At 41.0% G+C, this 24951-nt stretch overlaps 1 protein-coding gene across 1 annotated transcript; it reads left to right on the forward strand.

Annotated features, from left to right (window-relative positions):
• Positions 1–16766: 16766 nt before the first annotated feature.
• On the forward strand, positions 16767–17519 carry LOC128208618 (extracellular matrix protein A-like). The gene has a single exon (XM_052912167.1). The coding sequence runs from the start codon at positions 16767–16769 to the stop codon at positions 17517–17519; it is 753 nt and encodes a 250-aa protein (XP_052768127.1).
• Positions 17520–24951: the final 7432 nt, after the last annotated feature.

Raw genomic sequence — 24951 nt, forward strand, 5'->3', positions numbered from 1 at the left:
TATATTGCGAGGAGAAGAATGAGTACTTTCCCAATAATAGAGAAAAGTGATAAAAGAACCTTTATATTTTACAGTATATCAATTTAAGAGCAAAATTTACACTAGCTATTTTACTAGATTGATATGCATATCATATTAAATAAATAATTTAAAACAAAAACATATATTGAAATTTCTTGTTAACAACCTAAAGCTCTTTATATATGTAGGCTGTATTGATATCGTCTCTCAACAATGGGGAACCCGATACAAAAGATAACAAAGTTGAACTATGCGTTCCTCAAACACTATTTTCATCAATAATTTTAGGAGGGCACGTAATTACCGCATGTTGTTTTTTAATTTTGTTTTTGAGTTTACTGAATTTGATGAGCTACTGATCGTTCCTCTGAGAATGGAGGACCTGCCCGAGTTTTATCGGTCCATGTCTCTCCGCCTGTCGAAAGTGTAAGGCGACATCGGGGTCAACAGTCGGATGGTTAGTAGAAGAAGAAGAAATTTTCTCATGATAGAGGCGAGCACTACTATCAATTTTAAACTATACGGATTGGATATTACCAGTTTCTATTTTGGGAGCCAGACGGAGTGAACAACAACGCCGGGACTAAACTCCGTGACATATGACTTTGCAAGCTTAAATACAACCAACAGTATGTCCTCATGGTCTGAATGGGAGGTCGGGAGGAAAAACTACCTGATGGTAAAGGAGGAGACGTCCTCTCCACAACATTTTCTTCTACAAGTAATCAGATCAGACTCACCTGAACCTGCCATAATGCCAAGTGATATGTAAAGTGAAGTTGACAGCAACGGTCGTGTATGTCATTCCAACATACTTAGTGAAATTATCGCAAGACACATTGCAGAATAATATAATTGTCATTATTTCTCCAGTGGCCCATCACATAGCGTTCATAAAATGTATGGCATTGTGTACGCGTTTTGGTGCAAGTCACTTCCGCCAGAATGCCACGAGTGGTTTGAACGACCGAGGCCCGGCCACTGGCCGACACCGACAGTGTTTAGAGACGTAAGGGGGTGTGGGTGTTTTCTTTTGCCTGATGGACACTTTGATAGCGGTGCAAATTATATGGAATAGAGAATTTCTCCTAGTCTTATTGAAAGGACACTGATGTTCAGCATGAAAACACTACAGCTTAAATGTTATGTGGTACTCAAGATTCTGAAATCTCACGTCTTCAACCCCTGTTTAAATAATAACGGAAAACTGACAAGCTTTCACTGCAAAACTGCACCCTTATTCGCCGCAGAAAGACTGCTGCCCGGAATGTGGAAGGAAGACCGCCTGATGGAATGTATTGTTTATTGTTTGAAACTGTTGCTTGGTTGGACGAACACCGGCATGTGCCCTCACTACATTGTAGCAGGTGTGAATCTTTTCCATGGAAAATTTACAAATCAGCAGTTAGTAAATCTTTCTAAGATCCTTTCAAAGATCATTGACAATCACTTAGCAATACTTGCATACATACCAGCAGACGATTTGGGCAACCGAATGGTTATCACACATACCAGAACTGACGCTACAGTGAGGGGTGTCTTATATCGACAAACAATAGCTTATGTGGGTAGCTTAGTGTTTTCGCTCACATTACAATGAGTCAGCATATTATTCCTTTTGTGCATTGGAGGTCTGATTTGATGCCTGAAGAAATGAGTAAATCCGTCGGCCTTTTTCTTCAAACAGTGCGTACACATGCGTACCTCTTGAAGAAAAATGTATCCGGTATACTTCAAAACAAATTATGAGTTTTTGGCATCCACTGCTGCATCATGTTGCATACGGAATAGTAAAAGTGGTCCCAGAAATATATTGTCTTTGTTTGAAAGTTCCGTAGATACAGATATGGCCTCATCAAGACTTAAGTTGGCCTCTTTTCTCGTCTGCAATAATGAGCTTGAAAGAGCAGCGGACGTGCTGAATTATGTTGAACGCAGGTATGATGACAGCGTGCAAGCTGTATATACATGTGGACGAATGGATCCTTTCGATACAGAACATCGAAAACCACTGTGTACCACAAGTGTTGTTGATAATGATGATTTTTTCTTAACAAATAATACCATGTTATGTGTTCGGTACTTGATACAGGAAGTCAACTGTGTGCCACCGATATTACGCTACGAGATGTTTAGGGGAATAAGCCAGGATATCCATAATAGATCTTTCGGTAAACTCATCTGGATGAACTGGGCCGTAGTGGACGCCCTACCCTACCTCTACTATCTGCAGTACCTAACGTTCCGCGGTCTTGGTCAACGACGGAGACAATTACAAACTTTAATCAACTTAAAGAACATCGCCGTTGACGGCAGCCTTCTCTATAGACTTAATCGTGGCTACGAGATTTAGATATAACAATTTACTGTAAATGTAAAGTGATTACACAGACATCGCACGTGAGTTTCGCGCATACTTTCCATACATTGTGATTGTTACAAAACAACAACAACTGCCTTTCGTTTATCATTGTTACCTGTTATATATTATTGATATACTGGCTTAAAATTCCAACAATTACGCTAAGCAGGATCTGTCAGATATTGAAGAATTTGAAAGACTTTTCAAGTTATCAGTTATGCTCAGGACAAAATTGCCCGAACTCACAAACGAACGAATGCGCGCATGCGCCCACAAGCACACCCGTGTTTACACACACCCGTACACGGACACGCGCACCCGCACGCGCACATACACGCGCACACACACGCGCACATGCACACGCGAACATGCACACGCTCACACACGCGGCGCGCGCAGACACACACACACACACACGCACATACGAACACGCACACATACACATGCACACGCTTGTGTAAATCCCCTTCGCCTGTCGGCGGGGGATAATAAGTAGATATGGATAATAATATAATAAGGTTTGAACTTGTTAGAAGATTTTATGCAGACTCCAGACACAAGTTTTCTAAGCACCGTAAGCGGATTTTAAAACGCATCAATATATGGATCCAAGGGGATTAGAAAATAGTTTGCCAGATTTAGGAGATGCAAATGATTACCAATGTACAAACAACAATTTATACATGGGCAAGTTCTGTGGCCAATTATGTTTATAGTGTTTATGGTTTTCTAGTCATGTTCATTTTAGAGGCCTTTGCATGCAGAAAGCTAAAATAATAAATGGATATTTTTTTGTCACAAAATGAAACGGATTGATTTTGGAATTTTTGTTTCTTTAGAATCATTGAATATGTATAAATAACTCGTGAGTATAGAATACCATAGTAGTCTGTTCTAGGTGAATACATGTGCGTCTTTCATTTGATCTTTCTTAAGTCTGTACAATACAGTCGGTACCAGTGACGCACGCATTCATTGAATGTGTCATTATGACTCGTAAACATAGAATACCGCGTAAGTCGATGCTATTGGGCGTTGACAGTGTTGCTAATATGTCTTAATGGCTCTTGAACATAGAATTCCACCATAGCCGGTTTTAGGTGGATACTTACCAATGTTGCGCATATCATTGGATATTTCTTAGACATATACAAAACAGTCGGTGTTAGGGGGCGTTACTAGTGATAAATGCATCAATAAATGTGTCATAATGACTATAACTATGACTGTAAATATAGAATACCGCTTGTGTCGCTGCTATAGGGGCGTAAGAAGTGTTGCCCATATCATTGAATATGTCTTAATAACTCTAGAGCATGGAATACCGCATAAGTCGGTTCTAGGTTGATACTTACCAATGTTGCGCATATCATTGGGTATTTCGATAACGTATACAACACAGTCGGTGTTAGAGGGCGTTACTAGTGATGTAAGCATCGTTGATTGTGTCATAATGACTCGTAAATATAGAATACCGCTAGTGTCGATGCTAGGGGGAGGTAAACCAGTGATGTAAGCATCGTGAATGTGTCATAGTGATTCGTAAACAGCAATTCTGCTTAAGTCGTTGCTGATGGAGAGGGTGGGGTAACAATGATGCTTGTGTCATAATGTCTCGTTAACATAGAATACCGCGTAAGTCGGTTCTATAAGGCGTTGACAATGTTGCCTATATCATTGAATATGTCTTTAAAAACTCTTGTAAATAGAATACCGCTTAAGAGGTTGTTAGGGTGCGATGGCAATGTTGCACATTTCATTGAATACGTCTTAATGACTCTTGAATATATTATACCGCTTAGGATCGTGTAAGGGGTGTTGGCAGTGATGCATATATCATTGAATATGGCTTAATGACCCATAGAATACTGCTTAAGATGGTGCTACGTGGTGTTGACAGTGTTGCCCATATCATTGAATATCGCTTAAAATGGTGCTATGGGGCGTTGACAGTGTTGCCCATATTATTGAATATGGCTTAATGAATCATAGAATACCGCTTGGGATGGTGCTACGGGGCATTGACATTGTTGCCCATATCATTAAATATGGCTTAATGACTCGCAGAATACCGCTTGGGATGGTGCTACGGGGCGTTGACAGTGTTGCCCATGTCATTGAATATGGCTTAATGACACTTGCAAACAGTATAGCGGCGTATGCAACGCGAAAAAGTGGTCTTGTGTATTGGGAAATGGAGTTGAAAGGGGCGTTCCTGAATCATTTAAAAATGTACGCCCGTATATATGGGCGAGGTTTTAATATGTGAAGGTCTTTCTTCATTTGTGTCTGAAGATGTTATATTGGGTGGGAGCTGGTGTATATGATTTTAAGAACACAGTTATAAAAACAATGTTCAAGTATTCTGAGCCCCAACACTAAGTCACATTACGAAACACTTTAATCATTGAAATATTACATATATATATATATACCGTATCCACCTTCTCATCCTTTGATTTATATTACCGATATAGAATTTACTGAATGACGACCCTAAGTTAAAGCTTGTGTAATATTGTATTTAATAGCCTTATTCCAAATACTAATAGGTTTCTTAATTGTACATTTGCCAAGGACAATATTTTTTTTATATTTGATGAATTTAATGCTTGGGCCAAGCAGAATAGATCTTTGCCACCGCTGGATTTTAGCTAGGTAAACATTTTTTAAATGTTTTTCTTCTCTCTTTTTGAATAGGTGTTTCACATTCCAATTATTCAAAGCGCATTGAGGTTTAAATACAAAAAAAAATACTTTAAATTAAAGATAAAGGACTTAGTATCTATGTTCGTGTGATTTGCATGGTAGCAGTGATTATTTTACTGTAAGGAAAGTAATACTGCGTTGAATTGGCTAGATTTTATGTAGGGTTGTCTCCCTTTTCCGGTATTTGTTAATCGTTTATCTTGGTGCGTTTAAACAGAATCTAGGCTATTTCGGCTTGTTTAATTTGACTTGTTCCTGTAGTTTCATATTGATTTATTTCATCACGTTTTTTTAATACACTTGATTGTCAATCTTGGGGTCGCAGGTTCAAATCCCCTCCGCACCACAAAAATAATATACTAATCGATTCCCTGGTGGGGCGTTAAATTGGGGTCCATTATGACAGTGCTATGCACTAGTGCACGTTAAAGAACCAGGGTCTTTATATATTTAAATAGGCTGGGCCTTGCCCAAGTGTGAGTATAAATTAACGAACACACCCACCCATAATTCATGTTAGGTTTACACTTGATATCCGAAAAGTGATGTTGTATGATTATATGTTTTTAAAGATATACATAAGAGATTGAAAAGAAAAACAAACCTATCTAAGGATTATTTTGTTTGATTTGTTCCCACTGACCCGACCGACCCTACTCCCCCCCGATCCCCTACCTTTATTCGCCGTAGTGTGGATTTCTTTTCGTAATTTCCTAAAAAAATGTACCATTCATTAGTATTCATGTTAAATTTTGACCATTTTATATTTAAAATTTTCTGTAATGATGATATGTCCCTGTACGTCGGTTTGGTACAGAATTCCAGTTATCAAAAAAAAGCTATGCCCATTTACCTATCCTATTCCTTGGAAATGTTAGTTGAAATAAGTATCTTGTTTTGCCTAAGGTATACATGTTCTGTATATTTTATTTCAGTTGTCTCCTTATCAAAGCTCGCGCCAACTGTAACGCAGTCGATGATCAGCTAAATTTGGAAAATCACAGAGAGAGGGTAATTACCGATTTCCTGAAATAACAGCACGTTGTGAAAATAGCAATGATTAGACATAATTGCATTATTTATGGTTTAATTAATGCAAATTAGATGAACACGCAAGTCAAATGAAAGAGTTTTGTATTTTGCTTACGTTTCGATTGTTTCTGTAAACGTCAATTCAGCACCTGATAACATTCATTTACTAGGAAAACAACTTTGTTTTGGGGTTTGGATTTTCGTGCTGTAAATCCCCGGCGCAGGGTTTTTTGACTGATTTCTTATGACTGCTTAGTACTAAAAAATACGATTTTAAAAATGTGAAAATGTATTGAAACATATTTCTTACTCACAGAGTACCCATGGAAAGGTCAAGGTGCATCCTTATGCACAAAACTTTACCTTTTTGGCATGGTAAATTTTAGTTTGGAATTAAACATTTTTTTAATTGTTTTTGAATAATTTCATCCTAAAAATCTATAGCCAGTGCTATCGGTGAAAACTCTTGAGCGTAGAATATTCGTCAAGATTATTATTATTTTTCAACCATTTGTTGGACAATGGTAGATGACAATGACAATGTATACACTGCGCAAGAACTATAACTATTGTTCACATTGTTGCAGAGTTACCTCCCTGTGTAAACGGAATTCTCTTATTCAGGCTCCCGTGTAGGGTGTACACAAGTTTTGGAATTCGGTGCTTCGAAAACAACATTTCTTTTTTCTATATATTTTATGTGCTCATTCTTGCTTTAATGGGACTAGACACCAGATGATAACATGGCAAGAAAAAAACTATCGTCAAAACTTACATACAATTGATATCGTTGTGTACAAAGTATTGACTCTTCCTAACTGATATGTTAAATCGCTTACGTCACTATATCAACCGCATCTTTTGCGTATTTTCCCAATTGTATTGTCTACCACGTAAATCCCAGTAAATTTAATAATAGCGTATCTGTATCTGCATGTACTAATCAGTTTACTTTCAAATAATAAATATACACACAACAAACTAGAAAATTGTTATTCGCTATGCTTAAACGGGTAAATTCAGCTTAGACAGCGACAAAATAGTATTTAAATAATGTAAAATTATTTATTTTCGGCCTCATACAACCTCCAATTCTAGGAAATATTGTATTTGGTGATGTTGGGACCATCTGTTGTCTAGTACTTTTAACAACATAACACCAGGATACAGCTTTTATAAAACTGAATAAAGTGTTACACATATGCCTACTTGCTATGCTATCCGGAACTCCTCGGCCATTTCCGATGAAATCAACCTCGAATGTATGTCGGTACATCAATAAAGTATTTCGTATTCTTTAAATAATAGTATTAATCAATTGTACTGTTTTAACATTTATAACGTATATACAAGTCTAAATGGATTGCCATTGAAGTGAATTTTTGCATAAATGATTAAGCATAACGGCTAAGTTAAAAATTACTACGCGATCTATTGCAGCGTAGTTAAATGTAAAGATTTCTTACACTGTAAACCGTCCATATCAACCCGAGGTTGTTTATGATGGAAAATGGCCGGGGTGTTCGGAAAGCTTGCACAGTTTGTTGATTGATATATTTTCATTTCGCTGTCCACTAAACTATAGAGTCTTCCTCCAAAGTTTAAGCCATCATAGTAATAATGTATTGTTTTTGTATAAATGTGTATCCTATCAAAATGCATAGAATTGTTGTATAAGCTGAGAATTTTAAACTGTGTGCTGATTTATACTCTGTGTGAAAAATAAATGAGAAAAAAAAACAATTCGTGGAATTTTGTACTTCGCACCCGTTTCAATGAGGATGGTAATGGAAAAGATCTTAAATTTTCTGTCGTAACCTCGTTTTGGGCGTACATTGCGTTTCAATAAAAAATATCGTCAGGACATTTATCGCATAGTTTGTGCCCGTAACTTTATGAGTGACCGTATGCACTCTTAAGCAGCGTGAGGGCCATGCTTCAGATATCTTATTGACACGGACCGTACTAGAGTATGCCAAGGTACGCCCCTGGTAGCCGGCCTAAAGTGTCACAAGAAGGCAATGGTGGACCTAAATCGTTCACCAGAGATGCAAAGTGATAGCCGACAAAAGCAGTATTAAATACCTAAAGCTAAGGAGTTGGGTTCAGGCCAAAATAGCGGACCAACAGACGCAACTTCATTTCAAAATTTAACATCTTATCTTGCGGTCAATACGTGTAAGTCCGTTTAACAAATCAGCAATTAGATTACCTTAATTGATCTATTATGCATTTAACAACTTTTGTAAAGGACAACATTTCATGCCTGTCAAAGTTTCGGTGATGATTGAATAATGAAGGCGTGGCTAATCTATACTTTCATTAGTTTACCATACGCTTAATGCAACAAACATTTGCCAAACAGATTAACTTAAACCAATGTAAACTATATAATTAATTGAAATTACCCATGCAGTTTTGTTTGTGAAATATTTTTATTAAAGAGGCGTTACGGAACAGAAGAACACTAAAATAGTTTATCATGAGGACCTGCTGTGCGCTAGACTACCGAGCATTGATTAATATACTCCTAGTTTTAAGACATGCATGTGTCACTGACTTCACAGCAAGGTGCGAAAAGGTGTCAGTCCGACCTCACAAGAGAGACAACAATTAGGTTATGCAATCGATTGTTTGCAGGCTTGGTTGGAAAGCTACCAAATCTGTCTTAGAAAGAAGGCTATTTTCTGAAATTTGAGCCCTCTCCTCCAAGACGAAACAACAACACTATATTGCGCAGTGTTTTTCTCCATTTTGTAAATGCATAGGGACTTATTTTAGTGAGGAACGATTCTTAGAACTTATATACTTTCTCAGAATGCAACTCCATGATCTGAAACTTATTGCCTTTAAGTGTCTGTAATCTAAAGCAACACGCATTACTTCGGCAATCCGAAATTACAAGATACAGGGTTAGCAGGTGTCCGATATGGGTTATACGGGGCAAAGTAACCTATATCGGATGAGAGCGATACTTGAACCCGAATATGGATTTCTGCGCCCCGTATATCCCATATCTGATAACCTACTAACCCCGTAACAAGATCATCATGTCGAGAACCTCTTTGCATTGCTCAATTTTATGGGGAATGTTTCATTTATTAATCGAAAGAAGACGCCATTTGGCTCGATATAAAGATAAGTGACCTAATATGGAAAAAATGCTGTCACCACGTGACCAGTCATGGAACAATGGCGTTGCGTCATCCATGTTTCGCTACTGTAAAAAACAAAAACTTTAATTTGAAAAACAAAATGAAGAATTTCGATCCTTAGATAACAGATAGTTCAGTCAACTTCTTGGAGGACAATAACATGATGTATGCATTCGACGCATTTCGTGTTTTTATCTAGAACTAAATTTATTTATGTTTTGAGCAAAATCTTCAAGTATACCTACTCGAAATCACTTCTGACTGTAGTTTACAAGTGTACAGAATCTATTTAGCAACTGTAAGAATATGATTTGTTTTCTGCTTTAAAATTTAGCATTTGATTAGTGCAGGTTTTTTGGCGTTTGTATTTGCGGAACATATGAAAAAAATTAAAAAATGGAATACGTTTTTCACTCAGGCAATGCAAGTCCTTAATGTTCATACATAAATATCATTCCCATTAGTCTTTATATTATCATCTTTCCTATATCAGCGATAAAAAAAACAACGTTTCATTGATTATGTCTATTCAATACACTTTAACTTGGCGCCGAATTGTTTTTCATAAAACATTACTGATTTGAAAGTTTTTCTATCAATTTGTTCTTTCGTAATAGGGGCTGTAGAATTGCAGGTTCCAATCTATTGAAGTAAATGTTTTGAAAAAAAGTTGAAAACGCTTCAGAGTGATAATTTTTGCATAAAAACAGTTAATTTAAAATTGTTTTAGAATAAAAGGTAAAGAAAAATATTCTGAATAGATAACAATTTAAGGCCGCTATGTAACTATATGAATAAAAAACTTTGATTTATCATTGTTTTAAAAAAAACGCATTAACAATTGCTTGGAAATAGAAAAAATAATTAGGCCGCCAGGCCGCTAGGTCGCTAGGCCGCCAACTTCACGCCGCTAGGCCGCCAGGCCGCTAACTTCACGCCGCTAGGCCGCTAGGCCGCTAACTTCACGTACATACTGATTAGTACATATACATATTTCGACGCTATTTACTGGAATTAACGTGGTAGACAATACCAGTTAATTTCGATTTGGGCAAATACGAAAAAAATGCGGTTGATTTAGTGACGTAAGCGATGTGATATATCAATCAGTAAGGAAGAGGCAATACGTTGTACACAACGATATCAACTTTATGTAAGTTTTTTTCTTGCAATGTTATCATCTGGTGTCTAATCCCATTAAAGCAAGAATGAGCACATAAATATGTATGGAATAATAGAAATGTTGTTTTCGAAGCAGCGAATTCCGAAACTTGTGTACCCCCTTCACGGAAGCCTGAATAAGAAAATTCCGTTTACTCAGGGAGATAACTCTGCAACAATGTGACCAATAGTTATGGCTCTTGCGCTGTGCACATGTTGACATTACAATCAATAATTGTTCAAAATCTTAATTATCAAGTAAAGACCGAGATCTTTTTCAGATGAAAACCAATGGTTGAAAACATGATAAGAAAAACACTGCCAAAAATTGCATGTTCCTCTTAGCGAAGATTCTACGCCCAAGAGTTTTCAACGATAGCACTGGCATACGATTTATAGGAAAAAATTATTAAAAAAAATTCAAAAATGTATCAATCCAAACTAAAAATTACCATTCCGAAAAAAAAACATTGTGCCTAAGTATGCACCTTGACCTGTCCATTCCATGGACGCTGTGTTACCTCCCTTACAGTACAGTAATCACTGCCACCATGGAAATCACGTGACCATATATCATGTCGGTAAAAATTGTAAATTTTCATTAATATCAAATATTTTGTTTTGTATTTAAACCTCAATGCACCTTGAATAATTGAAATTTGATAAAAACTATCAAAAAGAAGAGAGAGAAGATTGTATGTATAGTTTATTTATACAGCTGAAATCCAGCTGTACTCGATCATGGTGGCAGAGTTCTATTCTGCTTTTCAGGGGAGATCACTGCCAATGCGATTGTGAAAGACCTTCATCGACCTTCATCGACAGCTCGCCCATCTGCCACGTGCCTTTATTTAATAATATTCAGGTACGATGGGCCTTTCTTCAATCGTAAAATGTACGAGGCTTAAGAGTATACAGGTTCATACGTAAAGTTATGGGCAAAATCTTTTATCTTACAATATTTTTTATTGAGAACTTATGCACATGTCAATTGTAACCACGTCCCCCGGTCCAGGGTTATACCGGGGATAGCCGGGGAAATTGGCCGTGTTTTAATGGTGCTACTTTGTCAGAACTTTATTCAAAGTTTTTAGTCAAACATCATTAAGTTGTGGTTTAAAATGGTTAAGAAGTAGTTTCCATTTACATTTTAAATTAAAAACTGTAAAGGGATTCGGTCATGTATTGGCACCAAAAATATTTTTCCCGGTAATGCATCTGAAAATACTTATATCATAGTTATTTTACTCCTTTATACCGAGAGTGCAGAAAAAAGCAATTATAGAGTAAAAAAACAACAACCTGGCTGTAGTAGGCAGCGAACCCACGCCTGTAAGGTCAATTTTTTTTTTTTTAGAAAACAGAGACCCTTTCCACTCACCAACGGGGACTCATAATAAGCTGACGAATATTTAAACTTTAACTGGAAACATCGGTAGCATCACGTGATTCAAGTCATTCCACCAATAATACTTTTTATCGAATTGTGTTAGTAACGCTTTACAAAACTGAGGACTTCAAAGACAACATTTGAGCATGCAACAACATTTGTTGAAGGGTTCCAGCAGTAAGTATTTCAGTTTCAACACTCTCAATGATTTGCTAAAATTTATTTTTGAAAACAAAATCCGTAAATAAGTGCATTTTACAAAATATGGTATAGTCCCTTTAAGCTCCAAATTATTACATTTATTTAAAAAATGTCATTGCTACTGATATTTTCAATACCATGATAATGTTTTTGCATATTGTGGACTTGTATTAATTTCTGTAATGCTACTTAAAGTAAGCAGACAAATGTTTTAAGTCTGTTGATAGATAGAAGCTGTACAACAACACGTAAAAAATGACAGAGAAAATATGAAAAAAATCGTGGAATATGACGTCATCTTTTACGGTGACTGGAAACAAAATGGCGGCGCGTCTGGGTTTAATGTGTCGGCTCTAGGCTTACTAATGTGGATCCATATATATATCGTCTTCCAGTCATTTATGTTCAATATTGATTAAGCTTGACCTAATTTATATTTTGTTTGTATTCCTGTTAAAAAGTTGACCTGTTTCTGTGTGTTGTAGTTCAAATAAATAAGTCTGTGCTAAATATTTTAGTCAATCGAAGCAATGACGACAAGCAAAAGAATAGGACATGGCGCAAACCATGAGACCAAGAGAATGGAACAACGCGCACACCATGAGACCAAGAGAATGGAACAACGCGCAAACCATGAGACCAAGAGAATGGTAAAACGCGCAAACCATGCGACCAAGAGAATGGAACAACGCGCAAACCATGAGACCAAGAGAATGGAACAACGCGCAAACCATGAGACCAAGAGAATGGAACAACGCTTAAACCATGGGACCAATAGAATGGAACAACGCTCAAACTATGTGACCAGGAGAATGGGACAACGCGCAAACCATGTGACCAAGAGAATGGGACAACGCGCAAACCATGTGACCAAGAGAATGGGACAACGCGCAAACCATTTGACCAAGAGAATGGAACAACGCGCAATCCATTTTAATAGGAAAATGACAAAAAAGCACGCCTTGTGTCCAGGTGAATAGAACAAGGCACAAACCATGTGACCAGGAGATTTTGACAACGCGCAAACCATGTGACCAGGAGAATGGGACAACGCGCAAACCATGAGACCAGGATATTGGGACAACGCGCAAACCATGTAACTAGGAGAATAAAAAACCGCACACCTTGTGTCCAGGTGAATAGAAGAAGGCACAAACCATGTGACCAGGAGATTTTGACAACTCACAAATCACGTGACCAGGAGAATGGGACAACAGGTAAGCCATGAGACCAGGATAATTGGACAAGTTGAACATGAAACCATTTGACCAGGGGAGTAGGAAAACACGCAAACCATGTGACCAGGAGAATGGGACAACAGGAAAACCATGAGAACAGGATGATTGGAAAACACGCAAACCATGCGACCAGGATGATTGGAAAACACGCAAACCATGCGACCAGGATGATTGGAAAACACGCAAACCATGCGACCAGGATAATGGGCCAACACGCAAACCATGTGACCAGGGTAATGGGACAACACGCACACCATGTGACCCGGATAATGGGACAACACGCACACCATGTGACCCGGATAATGGGACAACACGCACAACATGTGACTAGGATAATTGGACAACACGCACAACATGTGACCCGGATAATGGGACAACACGCACAACATGTGACCCGGATAATGGGACAACACGCACACCATGTGACCCGGATAATGGGACAACACGCACAACATGTGACTAGGATAATTGGACAACACGCACAACATGTGACCAGGATAATGGGACAACACGCACAACATGTGACCCGGATAATGGGACAACACGCACAACTTGTGACCAGGATAATGGGACAACACGCACAACATGTGACCCGGATAATGGGACAACACGCACAACATGTGACTAGGATAATTGGACAACACGCACAACATGTGACCCGGATAATGGGACAACACGCACAACATGTGACCCGGATAATGGGACAACACGCACACCATGTGACCCGGATAATGGGACAACACGCACAACATGTGACTAGGATAATGGGACAACACGCACATCATGTGACCAGGAGAATGGGACAACACGAACACCATGTGACCAGGATAACGGGACGACACGCACAACATGTGACCCGGATAATGGGACAACACGCACAACATGTGACCCGGATAATGGGACAACACGCAAACCATGTAACCAGGATAATGGGACAACACGCACAACATGTGACCATCATAACGGGACAACACGCACAACATGTGAGCAGGATAATGGGACAACACGCACAACATGTGACCAGGAGAATGGGACAACACGCACACCATGTGACCAGGATAATGGGATAACACGCACAACATGTGACCATCATAATGGGACAACACGCACAACATGTGAGCAGGATAATGGGACAACACGCACACCATGTGACCATCATAATGGGACAACACGCACAACATGTGACCATGATAATGGGACAACACGCACAACATGTGACCATGATAATGGGACAACACGCACAACATGTGACCAGGTTAATGGGACAACACGCACAACATGTGACCATGATAATGGGACAACACGCACAACATGTGACCATCATAATGGGACAACACGCACAACATGTGACCCGGATAATGGGACAACACGCACAACATGTGACCCGGATAATGGGACAACACGCACACCATGTGACCCGGATAATGGGACAACACGCACAACATGTGACTAGGATAATGGGACAACACGCACATCATGTGACCAGGAGAATGGGACAACACGAACACCATGTGACCAGGATAACGGGACGACACGCACAACATGTGACCCGGATAATGGGACAACACGCACAACATGTGACCCGGATAATGGGACAACACGCAAACCATGTAACCAGGATAATGGGACAACACGCACAACATGTGACCATCATAACGGGACAACACGCACAACATGTGAGCAGGATAATGGGACAACACGCACAACATGTGACCAGGAGAATGGGACAACACGCACACCATGTGACCAGGATAATGGGATAACACGCACAACATGTGACCATCATAATGGGACAACACGCACAACATGTGAGCAGGATAATGGGACAACACGCACACCATGTGACCATCATAATGGGACAACACGCACAACATGTGACCATGATAATGGGACAACACGCACAACATGTGACCATGATAATGGGACAACACGCACAACATGTGACCAGGTTAATGGGACAATACGCACACCATGTGACCATGATAATGGGACAACACGCACAACATGTGACCATGATAATGGGACAACACGCACACCATGTGACCATGATAATGGGACAACACGCACAACATGTGAGCAGGATAATGGGACAATACGCACAACATGTGAGCAGGATAATGGGCCAACACGCACACCATGTAACCAGGATAATGGGACAACAAGCAACCATATGACCAGGATAATGGGACAACACGCACAACATGTTACCAGGATAATTGGACAACAAGCAACCATGTGACCAGGATAATGGGACAACACGCACAACATGTGACCATGATAATGGGACAACACGCACAACATGTGACCATGATAATGGGATAACACGCACAACATGCGACCATGTTAATGGGACAACACGCACAACATGTGACCATGTTAATGGGACAACACGCACAACATGTGAGCAGGATAATGGGACAATACGCACAACATGTGAGCAGGATAATGGGCCAACACGCACACCATGTAACCAGGATAATGGGACAACACGCACAACATGTGACCAGGTTAATGGGACAACACGCACACCATGTAACCAGGATAATGGGACCACACGCACAACATGTGACCAGGTTAATGGGACAACACGCACACCATGTAACCAGGATAATGGGACAATACGCACACCATGTGACCCGGATAATGGGACCACACGCACAACATGTGACCAGGATAATGGGACAACACGCACACCATGTGACCCGGATAATGGGACAACAAGCAACCATATGACCAGGATAATGGGACAACACGCACAACATGTGACCCGGATAATGGGACAACACGCACAACATGTGACCCGGATAATGGGACAACACGCACACCATGTGACCATGATAATGGGACAACACGCACACCATGTGACCCGGATAATGGGACAACACGCACAACATGTGAGCAGGATAATTGGACAACAAGCAACCATGTGACCAGGTTAATGGGACAATACGCACAACATGTGAGCAGGATAATGGGACAACACGCACAACATGTGAGCAGGATAATGGGACAACACGCACTACATGTGACCATGATAATGGGACAACACGCACAACATGTGAGCAGGATAATGGGACAATACGCACAACATGTGAGCAGGATAATGGGCCAACACGCACACCATGTAACCAGGATAATGGGACAACAAGCAACCATATGACCAGGATAATGGGACAACACGCACAACATGTGACCAGGTTAATGGGACAACACGCACACCATGTAACCAGGATAATGGGACCACACGCACAACATGTGACCAGGTTAATGGGACAACACGCACACCATGTGACCCGGATAATGGGACCACACGCACAACATGTGACCAGGATAATGGGACAACACGCACACCATGTGACCAGGATAATGGGACAACAAGCAACCATATGACCAGGATAATGGGACAACACGCACAACATGTGACCAGGTTAATGGGACAACACGCACACCATGTAACCAGGATAATGGGACAATACGCACACCATGTGACCAGGATAATGGAACCATGTGCCCAGGAGAATGGGACAATACGCAAACCATGTGACCAGGAGAATGGGACAATGCGCAAACCATGTGACCAGGATAATTGGACAACGCGCAAACCATGTGACCAGGATAATTGGACAATGCGCAAACCATGTGACCAGGATAATTGGACAACGCGCAAACCATGTGACCAGGAGAATGGGACAATACGCAAACCATGTGACCAGGATAATTGGACAACGCGCAAACCATGTGACCAGGAGAATGGGAAAACACGCACACCATGTAACCAGGATAATTGGACAACGCGCAAACCATGTGACCAGGAGAATGGGACAACACGCAAACCATGTGACCAGGATAATGGGACAACGCGCAAACCATGTGACCAGGAGAATGGGACAATACGCAAACCATGTGACCAGGATAATTGGACAACGCGCAAACCATGTGACCAGGAGAATGGGACAACACGCAAACCATGTGACCAGGATAATTGGACAACGCGCAAACCATGTGACCAGGAGAATGGGACAATACGCAAACCATGTGACCAGGATAATTGGACAACGCGCAAACCATGTGACCAGGATAATTGGACAACACGCAAATCATGTGACCAGGATAACGGGACAACAGGTAAACCTTGTGACCAGGATAACGGGACAACAGATAACCCTTGTGACCAGGATAATGGGACAACACGCAAACCATGTGACCAGGATAATGGGACAGCGCGCAAAACATACGACCAGGAGAATTAGACAACGCGAAAATTATGTGACAGGAATAGCTTTACATTGCGTAAAAACAGGCGTAACCTGGATTGAGGATGGAAAAACATTCAACAAGTTTTAAATGTTTGACCTAGATCGTGTCCTCCATTATGTCCTGTATGCCCCCATTTCACTAAGGATTTTTTTTTCCAATCGGCCCGATCAGTACCAGATTATCCCCGATGATTTATGTTTTTGATTTGCCAGATTGTTGTCCTGAATCGCCTCCAATCGCCCCCATTTTTTAAGCCGATTGAATCCCGACCAATGAACCACGGCGAGGGACGATTCACGGACGTTCCTCGAGCAATCGACACGTTTCAGGGGCATATGTATGCGAAAGTACGCGCAAGTACCCGCAGGTACATGACAAAGGCCCGGTAGAGACCCGCATCTCGTGCGCAAGTGAGCGATGTTCGCGCGTTGTTCGGCCGAGAGGGACCGAAAATGGGCGATCCCGGCTCGAGAGAGGACGCTTTCGGCCGTTCTGCGGCCAATGTCCGCCGTTCTTCCGCCGTTCTTCGCGCGAGAGTGGCCGAATGTAGGCTTATGTTGACGCAGGTAGCCACAGAAACCCGAAAGTAAACGTTCTTCGGACGATTTAAACGATTTTTGGCCGACTAAATATGCCCAGATCGGCGAGAGATCGGTGTTTTTGTGGCCCGACTATATAAATCGAGCCAGATCGAAACCTTTCACCATTTTCTGACAAGCCAGTGAAGGTCATGGACCAACAAGCAGTGTTGCAGCTTTACAACTTCGTACTGCTATAACACAGCAAAATGTTACAAGACTAGAAAGTATGCTGAGGAGAAGGAACAGGGTCAAGAGAAGATATGCTAAAAAGAAGTAAGTTGTTGTGAATTGTTAAAGGTTTTTCACCTGTGTTTTGTTTCAGTACCTGTTCTGAAAAAATGTTGCAGTTTATTTTTTTTTATTATAAAGATTTTATAGTTCTCTGGCATTGGTATTAATTTGTACATTTATTATTATTTATAATTACTTTGAGTAAATATATGCGTTGCTGTTCTATTAAGTAACAATTAATTATTTGTGACATTTAAAAGGATTTCTATATGTTCTGGTGATGGTCGGGTGCTTACACTCCGACGACACTTCGCACGACCCTCGGAAGAGAGCGGCAGAGGCTAAACGAAAGCTCCAGAAGGCTCCAGAGGGCGGGCGAGACAAGTGGACCTTCAGAGGACACTCGGGCGACCAAGGCGACCACGGGCCGTCTGTTTTTGATCGGCTACTGGTTTTCAACTTTTTAAAAAGCCGATCACTTTTTAGGAACCCGACCCTCGGGGGACTAATGCGATCGCGCCAGATCTTACCCCGAAGGTATAGGTTAGTGCACGTTAGTGCACGCAGGTTCCCGACTTATTTTGCAAAAATAGGGCCGATCGACAAAAAAGAGATCCGGTACTCTCGGGACCAAAACAATCCTTGGTGAAATGGTCCTATAATGTATCATGCGCTCTTGTGTTTGCTAGAACTATTTGCTAACACATAATAATTATGCTTCCTGGGTATATGACCTAATATTTTCATATCAGACACTATAAAGACTTTTATTACATGAACTTCAAGGAAAAGAAGCTTTCATCCAAGAGGTAATTTCAAATTTATTACAAATTAATCTCCATTCTTTTGAAGATGTTACGCAGCATAATGTGGAGATTAATATTTTGAAGAAACGAAGGTACGATAAGGTAGATAATGTCTCTAATATTTTAGGGTTGTCTGCATTATGCACTATTTTACGAGAGTAATTTTGGAAACATGCATTTAGAAAATTTAGTGAAAACGATTATTTATTAATTCAAATGCATTGCTATAAGTAAATTTGTAATTTAGATATTTATTTTCGTATTCATACAAATAAACATATTTTTTTCTGCAGTGATACTGAATTAGATAAATATCAGAATGAATTAATATTGCTTGAAGTATTTAGTGGTTAACATTTTCTTTTTTCCATCGAGAAGGCTTTATTTCTCATTTTTTCCGATACATTAATTTCAGTTAATAATCAGCCAGCCTTTATTGATTTAAATCATGTGAAGCGATAGATATAAACAGTGGCTGGCCCATTTAGTAGGTAGTTTACACAAGAAAATACTGACCAAAAAAAAGTTAAAGGTTGTTAGTATGAACTTGCACACAATAAATGGTTACATTCGCATTAATCCATTTATTTTTATAAGAACATACAAACAACCTTTATCCATCACTTTACGATCAAACACCGAATATGTGGTGGCTCCATGGTCTTGTTGTAACACACTTGACTGTCAATCTACAGGTCGCAGGTTTGATACCCGCCGCACAACTAAATAATACTAAACGCTAAAAAGGGCTCCCGTGTGACAGAACTATACACTGGTGCATGTTAAAGAAAAAAGTACTAGTATGACTAACAATCTTATCGGAACAATCGCCAAATGGGCCTTGCCCAAAAGCGAGTATTAATAAGCTCAAAACTCCCACACCCGGGGGTGGTATTCATTATACTTATTCTAAGACATGCCACAGTGTTTCAAATAAATCAGTGTGTCAATCAATTCTGTTGCCCCATCAAAACACTCAGATCCTCCTCTTAAAATGAAGTTAAATATAAGGTTGAATACGGCCTCAGCTATGTAATCACTTTGATCCCATCCAATTTTTGTACAACCGGAATGTTCATTAATATCTTTTGTGAATGTTAGTTTGCAATACTCTAGTTTTATTTACAATTATAGAAAATCATACATAATGATACATGGCAGCGCTAGCTCAACAGAAAATCACTTGATCGCATATATTGTGAATAACAGGGATGCACAGAAACACTTTGGGTGGAGTTAAGTTTGCAATCATCTTGTTTCATGTACTAGCATAGAAAATCATACAGTATCACCACATATAAAAAGATGGTTTATTCATTATGGTGTTTCGTTCTAAACAATGTTTGCAATATCATTGTGTTATAGAAGTTGTACCATAATTAATATTGTTTTTCTTCGAACGTTTACAATTCGAGTAGTGAATGCGAAAAGATTTTAAGTGACATTAAATAAAGAAGCAAATAGGACCTTTTCGCTTTCACCCTATCGACATGTACTCCCAAATCGGTACGGTGAAAAGTAGGCGGAGCTTAACAATGCAATAAATATCGTGCAGAAAAATACAAACATTTTTGGGCCGCACACTGGTTATTGAACGTTGTCATTGGAAGCATGATATAACAGAGTTGCGTCCACCAATACACTCGTGATTAAGATTATACACCCGCTCTTCAGCGCTCGTGTATAATTTCAATAATTCGGGTTGTGGCAGCCGTACCTAGACGTTTTGACATCATTGCTGAACAAATGAAGAGCGACGCTTTCTTTAGCAGACGTAACCGTGTCGACACCTATGTTTTGTTTAAAGTGGTGAAAACACGGCTGTAAAATCCATAAAATAGTGATACAGATAGTCATTTCGTTTTTTATAAGAATCTGACACTAAAGTACTTTGGATTCCAACCAGTAATATCAGAGGTAAATTGTGTAATCGCCATAACCCTTTTGCATGATAAGGCCACTAGTTTAATCACAGGTGGCAGCATCTGTCATACATGGTGTTAACAGCGATTCTGATGTTCGTTGAAGCCGGTCCACTCGCGGCCTTGTAGTGTCAGCTTCGTCTGAAAGCGTGTAGTATTCTGTAGTTCGTTGTAATCGGTCCACTCGCGGCCTTCTAGTGTTAGCCTTGTCTGAGAGAGTGTAGTATTCTGTAGGTTGTTGTAGCCGGTGCACTCGCGGCCATCTAGTGTAAGCCTCGTCTGATAGCGTGTAGTATTCTGTAGGTTGTTGTAGCCGGTCCACTCGTGGCCTTCTAGTGTTAGCCTCGTCTGAGAGCGTGTAGTATTCTGTAGGTTGTTGTAGCCGGTCCACTCGTGGCCTTCTAGTGTAAGCCTCGTCTGAGAGAGTGTAGTATTCTGTAGGTTGTTGTAGCCGGTCCACTCGTGGCCTTCTAGTGTAAGCCTCGTCTGATAGCGTGTAGTATTCTGTAGGTTGTTGTAGCCGGTCCACTCGTGGCCTTCTAGTGTTAGCCTCGTCTGAGAGCGTGTAGTATTCTGTAGGTTGTTGTAGCCGGTCCACTCGTGGCCTTCTAGTGTTAGCCTCGTCTGAGAGAGTGTAGTATTCTGTAGGTTGTTGTAGCCGATCCACTCTTGGCCTTCTAGTGTTAGCCTCGTCTGAGAGAGTGTAGTGTTCTGCAGTTTGTTGTAGTTGGTCCGCTCGTGGCCTTCTAGTGTTAGCCTCGTCTGAGAGAGTATAGTATTCTGTATTTTGTTGTAGTTGGTCCACTCGTGGCCTTCTAGTGTTAGCCTCGTCTGAGAGAGTGTAGTATTCTGTAGTTTGTTGTAGTTGGTCCACTCGTGGCCTTCTAGTGTTAGCCTCGTCTGAGAGAGTGTAGTATTCTGTAGTTTGGTGTAGTTGGTCCACTCGTGGCCTTCTAGTGTTAGCCTCGTCTGAGAGCGTGTAGTATTCTGTAGTTTGTTGTAGGTGGTCCACTCGTGGCCTTCTAGTGTTAGCCTCGTCTGAGAGAGTGTAGTATTCTGTATTTTGTTGTAGGTGGTCCACTCGTGGCCTTCTAGTGTTAGCCTCGTCTGAGAGAATGTAGTATTCTGTAGTTTGTTGTAGTTGATCCACTCGTGGCCTTCTAATGTTAGCCTCGTCTGAGAGATTGTAGTATTCTGTAGTTTGATGTAGTTGGTCCGCTCGTGGCCTTCTAGTGTTAGCCTCGTCTGAGAGCGTGTAGTATTCTGTAGTTTGTTATAGTTGGTCCACTCGTGGCCTTCTAGTATTAGCCTCGTCTGAGAGAGTGTAGTATTCTGTATTTTGTTGTAGGTGGTCCACTCGTGGCCTTCTAGTGTTAGCCTCGTCTGAGAGAATGTAGTATTCTGTAGTTTGTTGTAGTTGATCCACTCGTGGCCTTCTAATGTTAGCCTCGTCTGAGAGATTGTAGTATTCTGTAGTTTGTTGTAGTTGGTCCACTCGTGGCCTTCTAGTGTTAGCCTCGTCCGAGAGAGTGACGTATTCTGTAGTTTGTTGTAGTTGGTCCACTCGTGGCCTTCTAGTGTTAGCCTCGTCTGAGAGAGTGTAGTATTCTGTAGCTTGTTGTAGTTGGTCCACTCGTGGCCTTCTAGTGTTAGCCTCGTCTGAGAGAGTGTAGTATTCTGTAGCTTGTTGTAGTTGGTCCACTCGTGGCCTTCTAGTGTTAGCCTCGTCTGAGAAAGTGAAGTATGCTGTTGTTCGTTGTAGCCGGTCCACTCGTGGCCTTCTAGTGTTAGCCTCGTCTGATAGCGTGTAGTATTCTGTAGGTTGTTGTAGCCGGTCCACTCGTGGCCTTCTAGTGTTAGCCTCGTCTGAGAGCGTGTAGTATTCTGTATGTTGTTGTAGCCGGTCCACTCGTGGCCTTCTAGTGTTAGCCTCGTCTGAGAGCGTGTAGTATTCTGTAGGTTGTTGTAGCCGGTCCACTCGTGGCCTTTTAGTGTTAGCCTCGTCTGAGAGCGTGTAGTATTCTGTAGGTTGTTGTAGCCGATCCACTATTGGCCTTTTAGTGTTAGCCTCGTCTGAGAGAGTGTAGTATTCTGTAGTTTGTTGTAGTTGGTCCACTCGTGGCCTTCTAGTGTAAGCCTCGTCTGAGAGAGTGTAGTATTCTGTAGTTTGTTGTAGTTGGTCCACTCGTGGCCTTCTAGTGTTAGCCTCGTCTGAGAGAGTGTAGTATTCTGTAGTTTGTTGTAGTTGGTCCACTCGTGGCCTTCTAGTGTTAGCCTCGTCTGAGAGCGTGTAGTATTCTGTAGTTTGTTGTAGGTGGTCCACTCGTGGCCTTCTAGTGTTAGCCTCGTCTGAGAGAGTGTAGTATTCTGTATTTTGTTGTAGGTGGTCCACTCGTGGCCTTCTAGTGTTAGCCTCGTCTGAGAGAATGTAGTATTCTGTAGTTTGTTGTAGATGATCCACTCGTGGCCTTCTAATGTTAGCCTCGTCTGAGAGATTGTAGTATTCTGTAGTTTGTTGTAGTTGGTCCACTCGTGGCCTTCTAGTATTAGCCTCGTCTGAGAGAGTGTAGTATTCTGTAGTTTGTTGTAGTTGGTCCACTCGTGGCCTTCTAGTGTTAGCCTCGTCTGAGAGAGTGTAGTATTCTGTAGTTTGTTGTAGTTGGTCCACTCGTGGCCTTCTAGTGTTAGCCTCGTCCGAGAGAGTGTAGTATTCTGTAGTTTGTTGTAGTTGGTCCACTCGTGGCCTTCTAGTGTTAGCCTCGTCTGAGAGAGTGTAGTATTCTGTAGCTTGTTGTAGTTGGTCCACTCGTGGCCTTCTAGTGTTAGCCTCGTCTGAGAGAGTGTAGTATTCTGTAGCTTGTTGTAGTTGGTCCACTCGTGGCCTTCTAGTGTTAGCCTCGTCTGAGAGAGTTTAGTATGCTGTTGTTCGTTGTAGCCGGTCCACTCGTGGCCTTCTAGTGTAAGCCTCGTCTGATAGCGTGTAGTATTCTGTAGGTTGTTGTAGCCGGTCCACTCGTGGCCTTCTAGTGTTAGCCTCGTCTGAGAGCGTGTAGTATTCTGTAGGTTGTTGTAGCCGGTCCACTCGTGGCCTTCTAGTGTTAGCCTCGTCTGAGAGCGTGTAGTATTCTATAGGTTGTTGTAGCCGGTCCACTCGTGGCCATTTAGTGTTAGCCTCGTCTGAGAGCGTGTAGTATTCTGTAGGTTGTTGTAGCCGATCCACTATTGGCCTTTTAGTGTTAGCCTCGTCTGAGAGAGTGTAGTATTCTGTAGTTTGTTGTAGTTGGTCCACTCGTGGCCTTCTAGTGTAAGCCTCGTCTGAGAGAGTGTAGTATTCTGTAGTTTGTTGTAGTTGGTCCACTCGTGGCCTTCTAGTGTTAGCCTCGTCTGAGAGAGTGTAGTATTCTGTAGTTTGTTGTAGTTGGTCCACTCGTGGCCTTCTAGTGTTAGCCTCGTCTGAGAGCGTGTAGTATTCTGTAGTTTGTTGTAGGTGGTCCACTCGTGGCCTTCTAGTGTTAGCCTCGTCTGAGAGAGTGTAGTATTCTGTATTTTGTTGTAGGTGGTCCACTCGTGGCCTTCTAGTGTTAGCCTCGTCTGAGAGAATGTAGTATTCTGTAGTTTGTTGTAGTTGATCCACTCGTGGCCTTCTAATGTTAGCCTCGTCTGAGAGATTGTAGTATTCTGTAGTTTGTTGTAGTTGGTCCACTCGTGGCCTTCTAGTATTAGCCTCGTCTGAGAGAGTGTAGTATTCTGTAGTTTGTTGTAGTTGGTCCACTCGTGGCCTTCTAGTGTTAGCCTCGTCTGAGAGAGTGTAGTATTCTGTAGTTTGTTGTAGTTGGTCCACTCGTGGCCTTCTAGTGTTAGCCTCGTCCGAGAGAGTGACGTATT

The sequence above is a fragment of the Mya arenaria genome, chromosome 11, assembly GCF_026914265.1.
Source record: "Mya arenaria isolate MELC-2E11 chromosome 11, ASM2691426v1".
Lineage (NCBI taxonomy): Eukaryota > Metazoa > Mollusca > Bivalvia > Myida > Myidae > Mya > Mya arenaria.

Bases quoted from the DNA above. Each gene is read 5' to 3' on its own strand.
- LOC128208618 (XM_052912167.1), top strand. From the start codon at position 16,767: ATGGAACCATGTGCCCAGGAGAATGGGACAATACGCAAACCATGTGAC.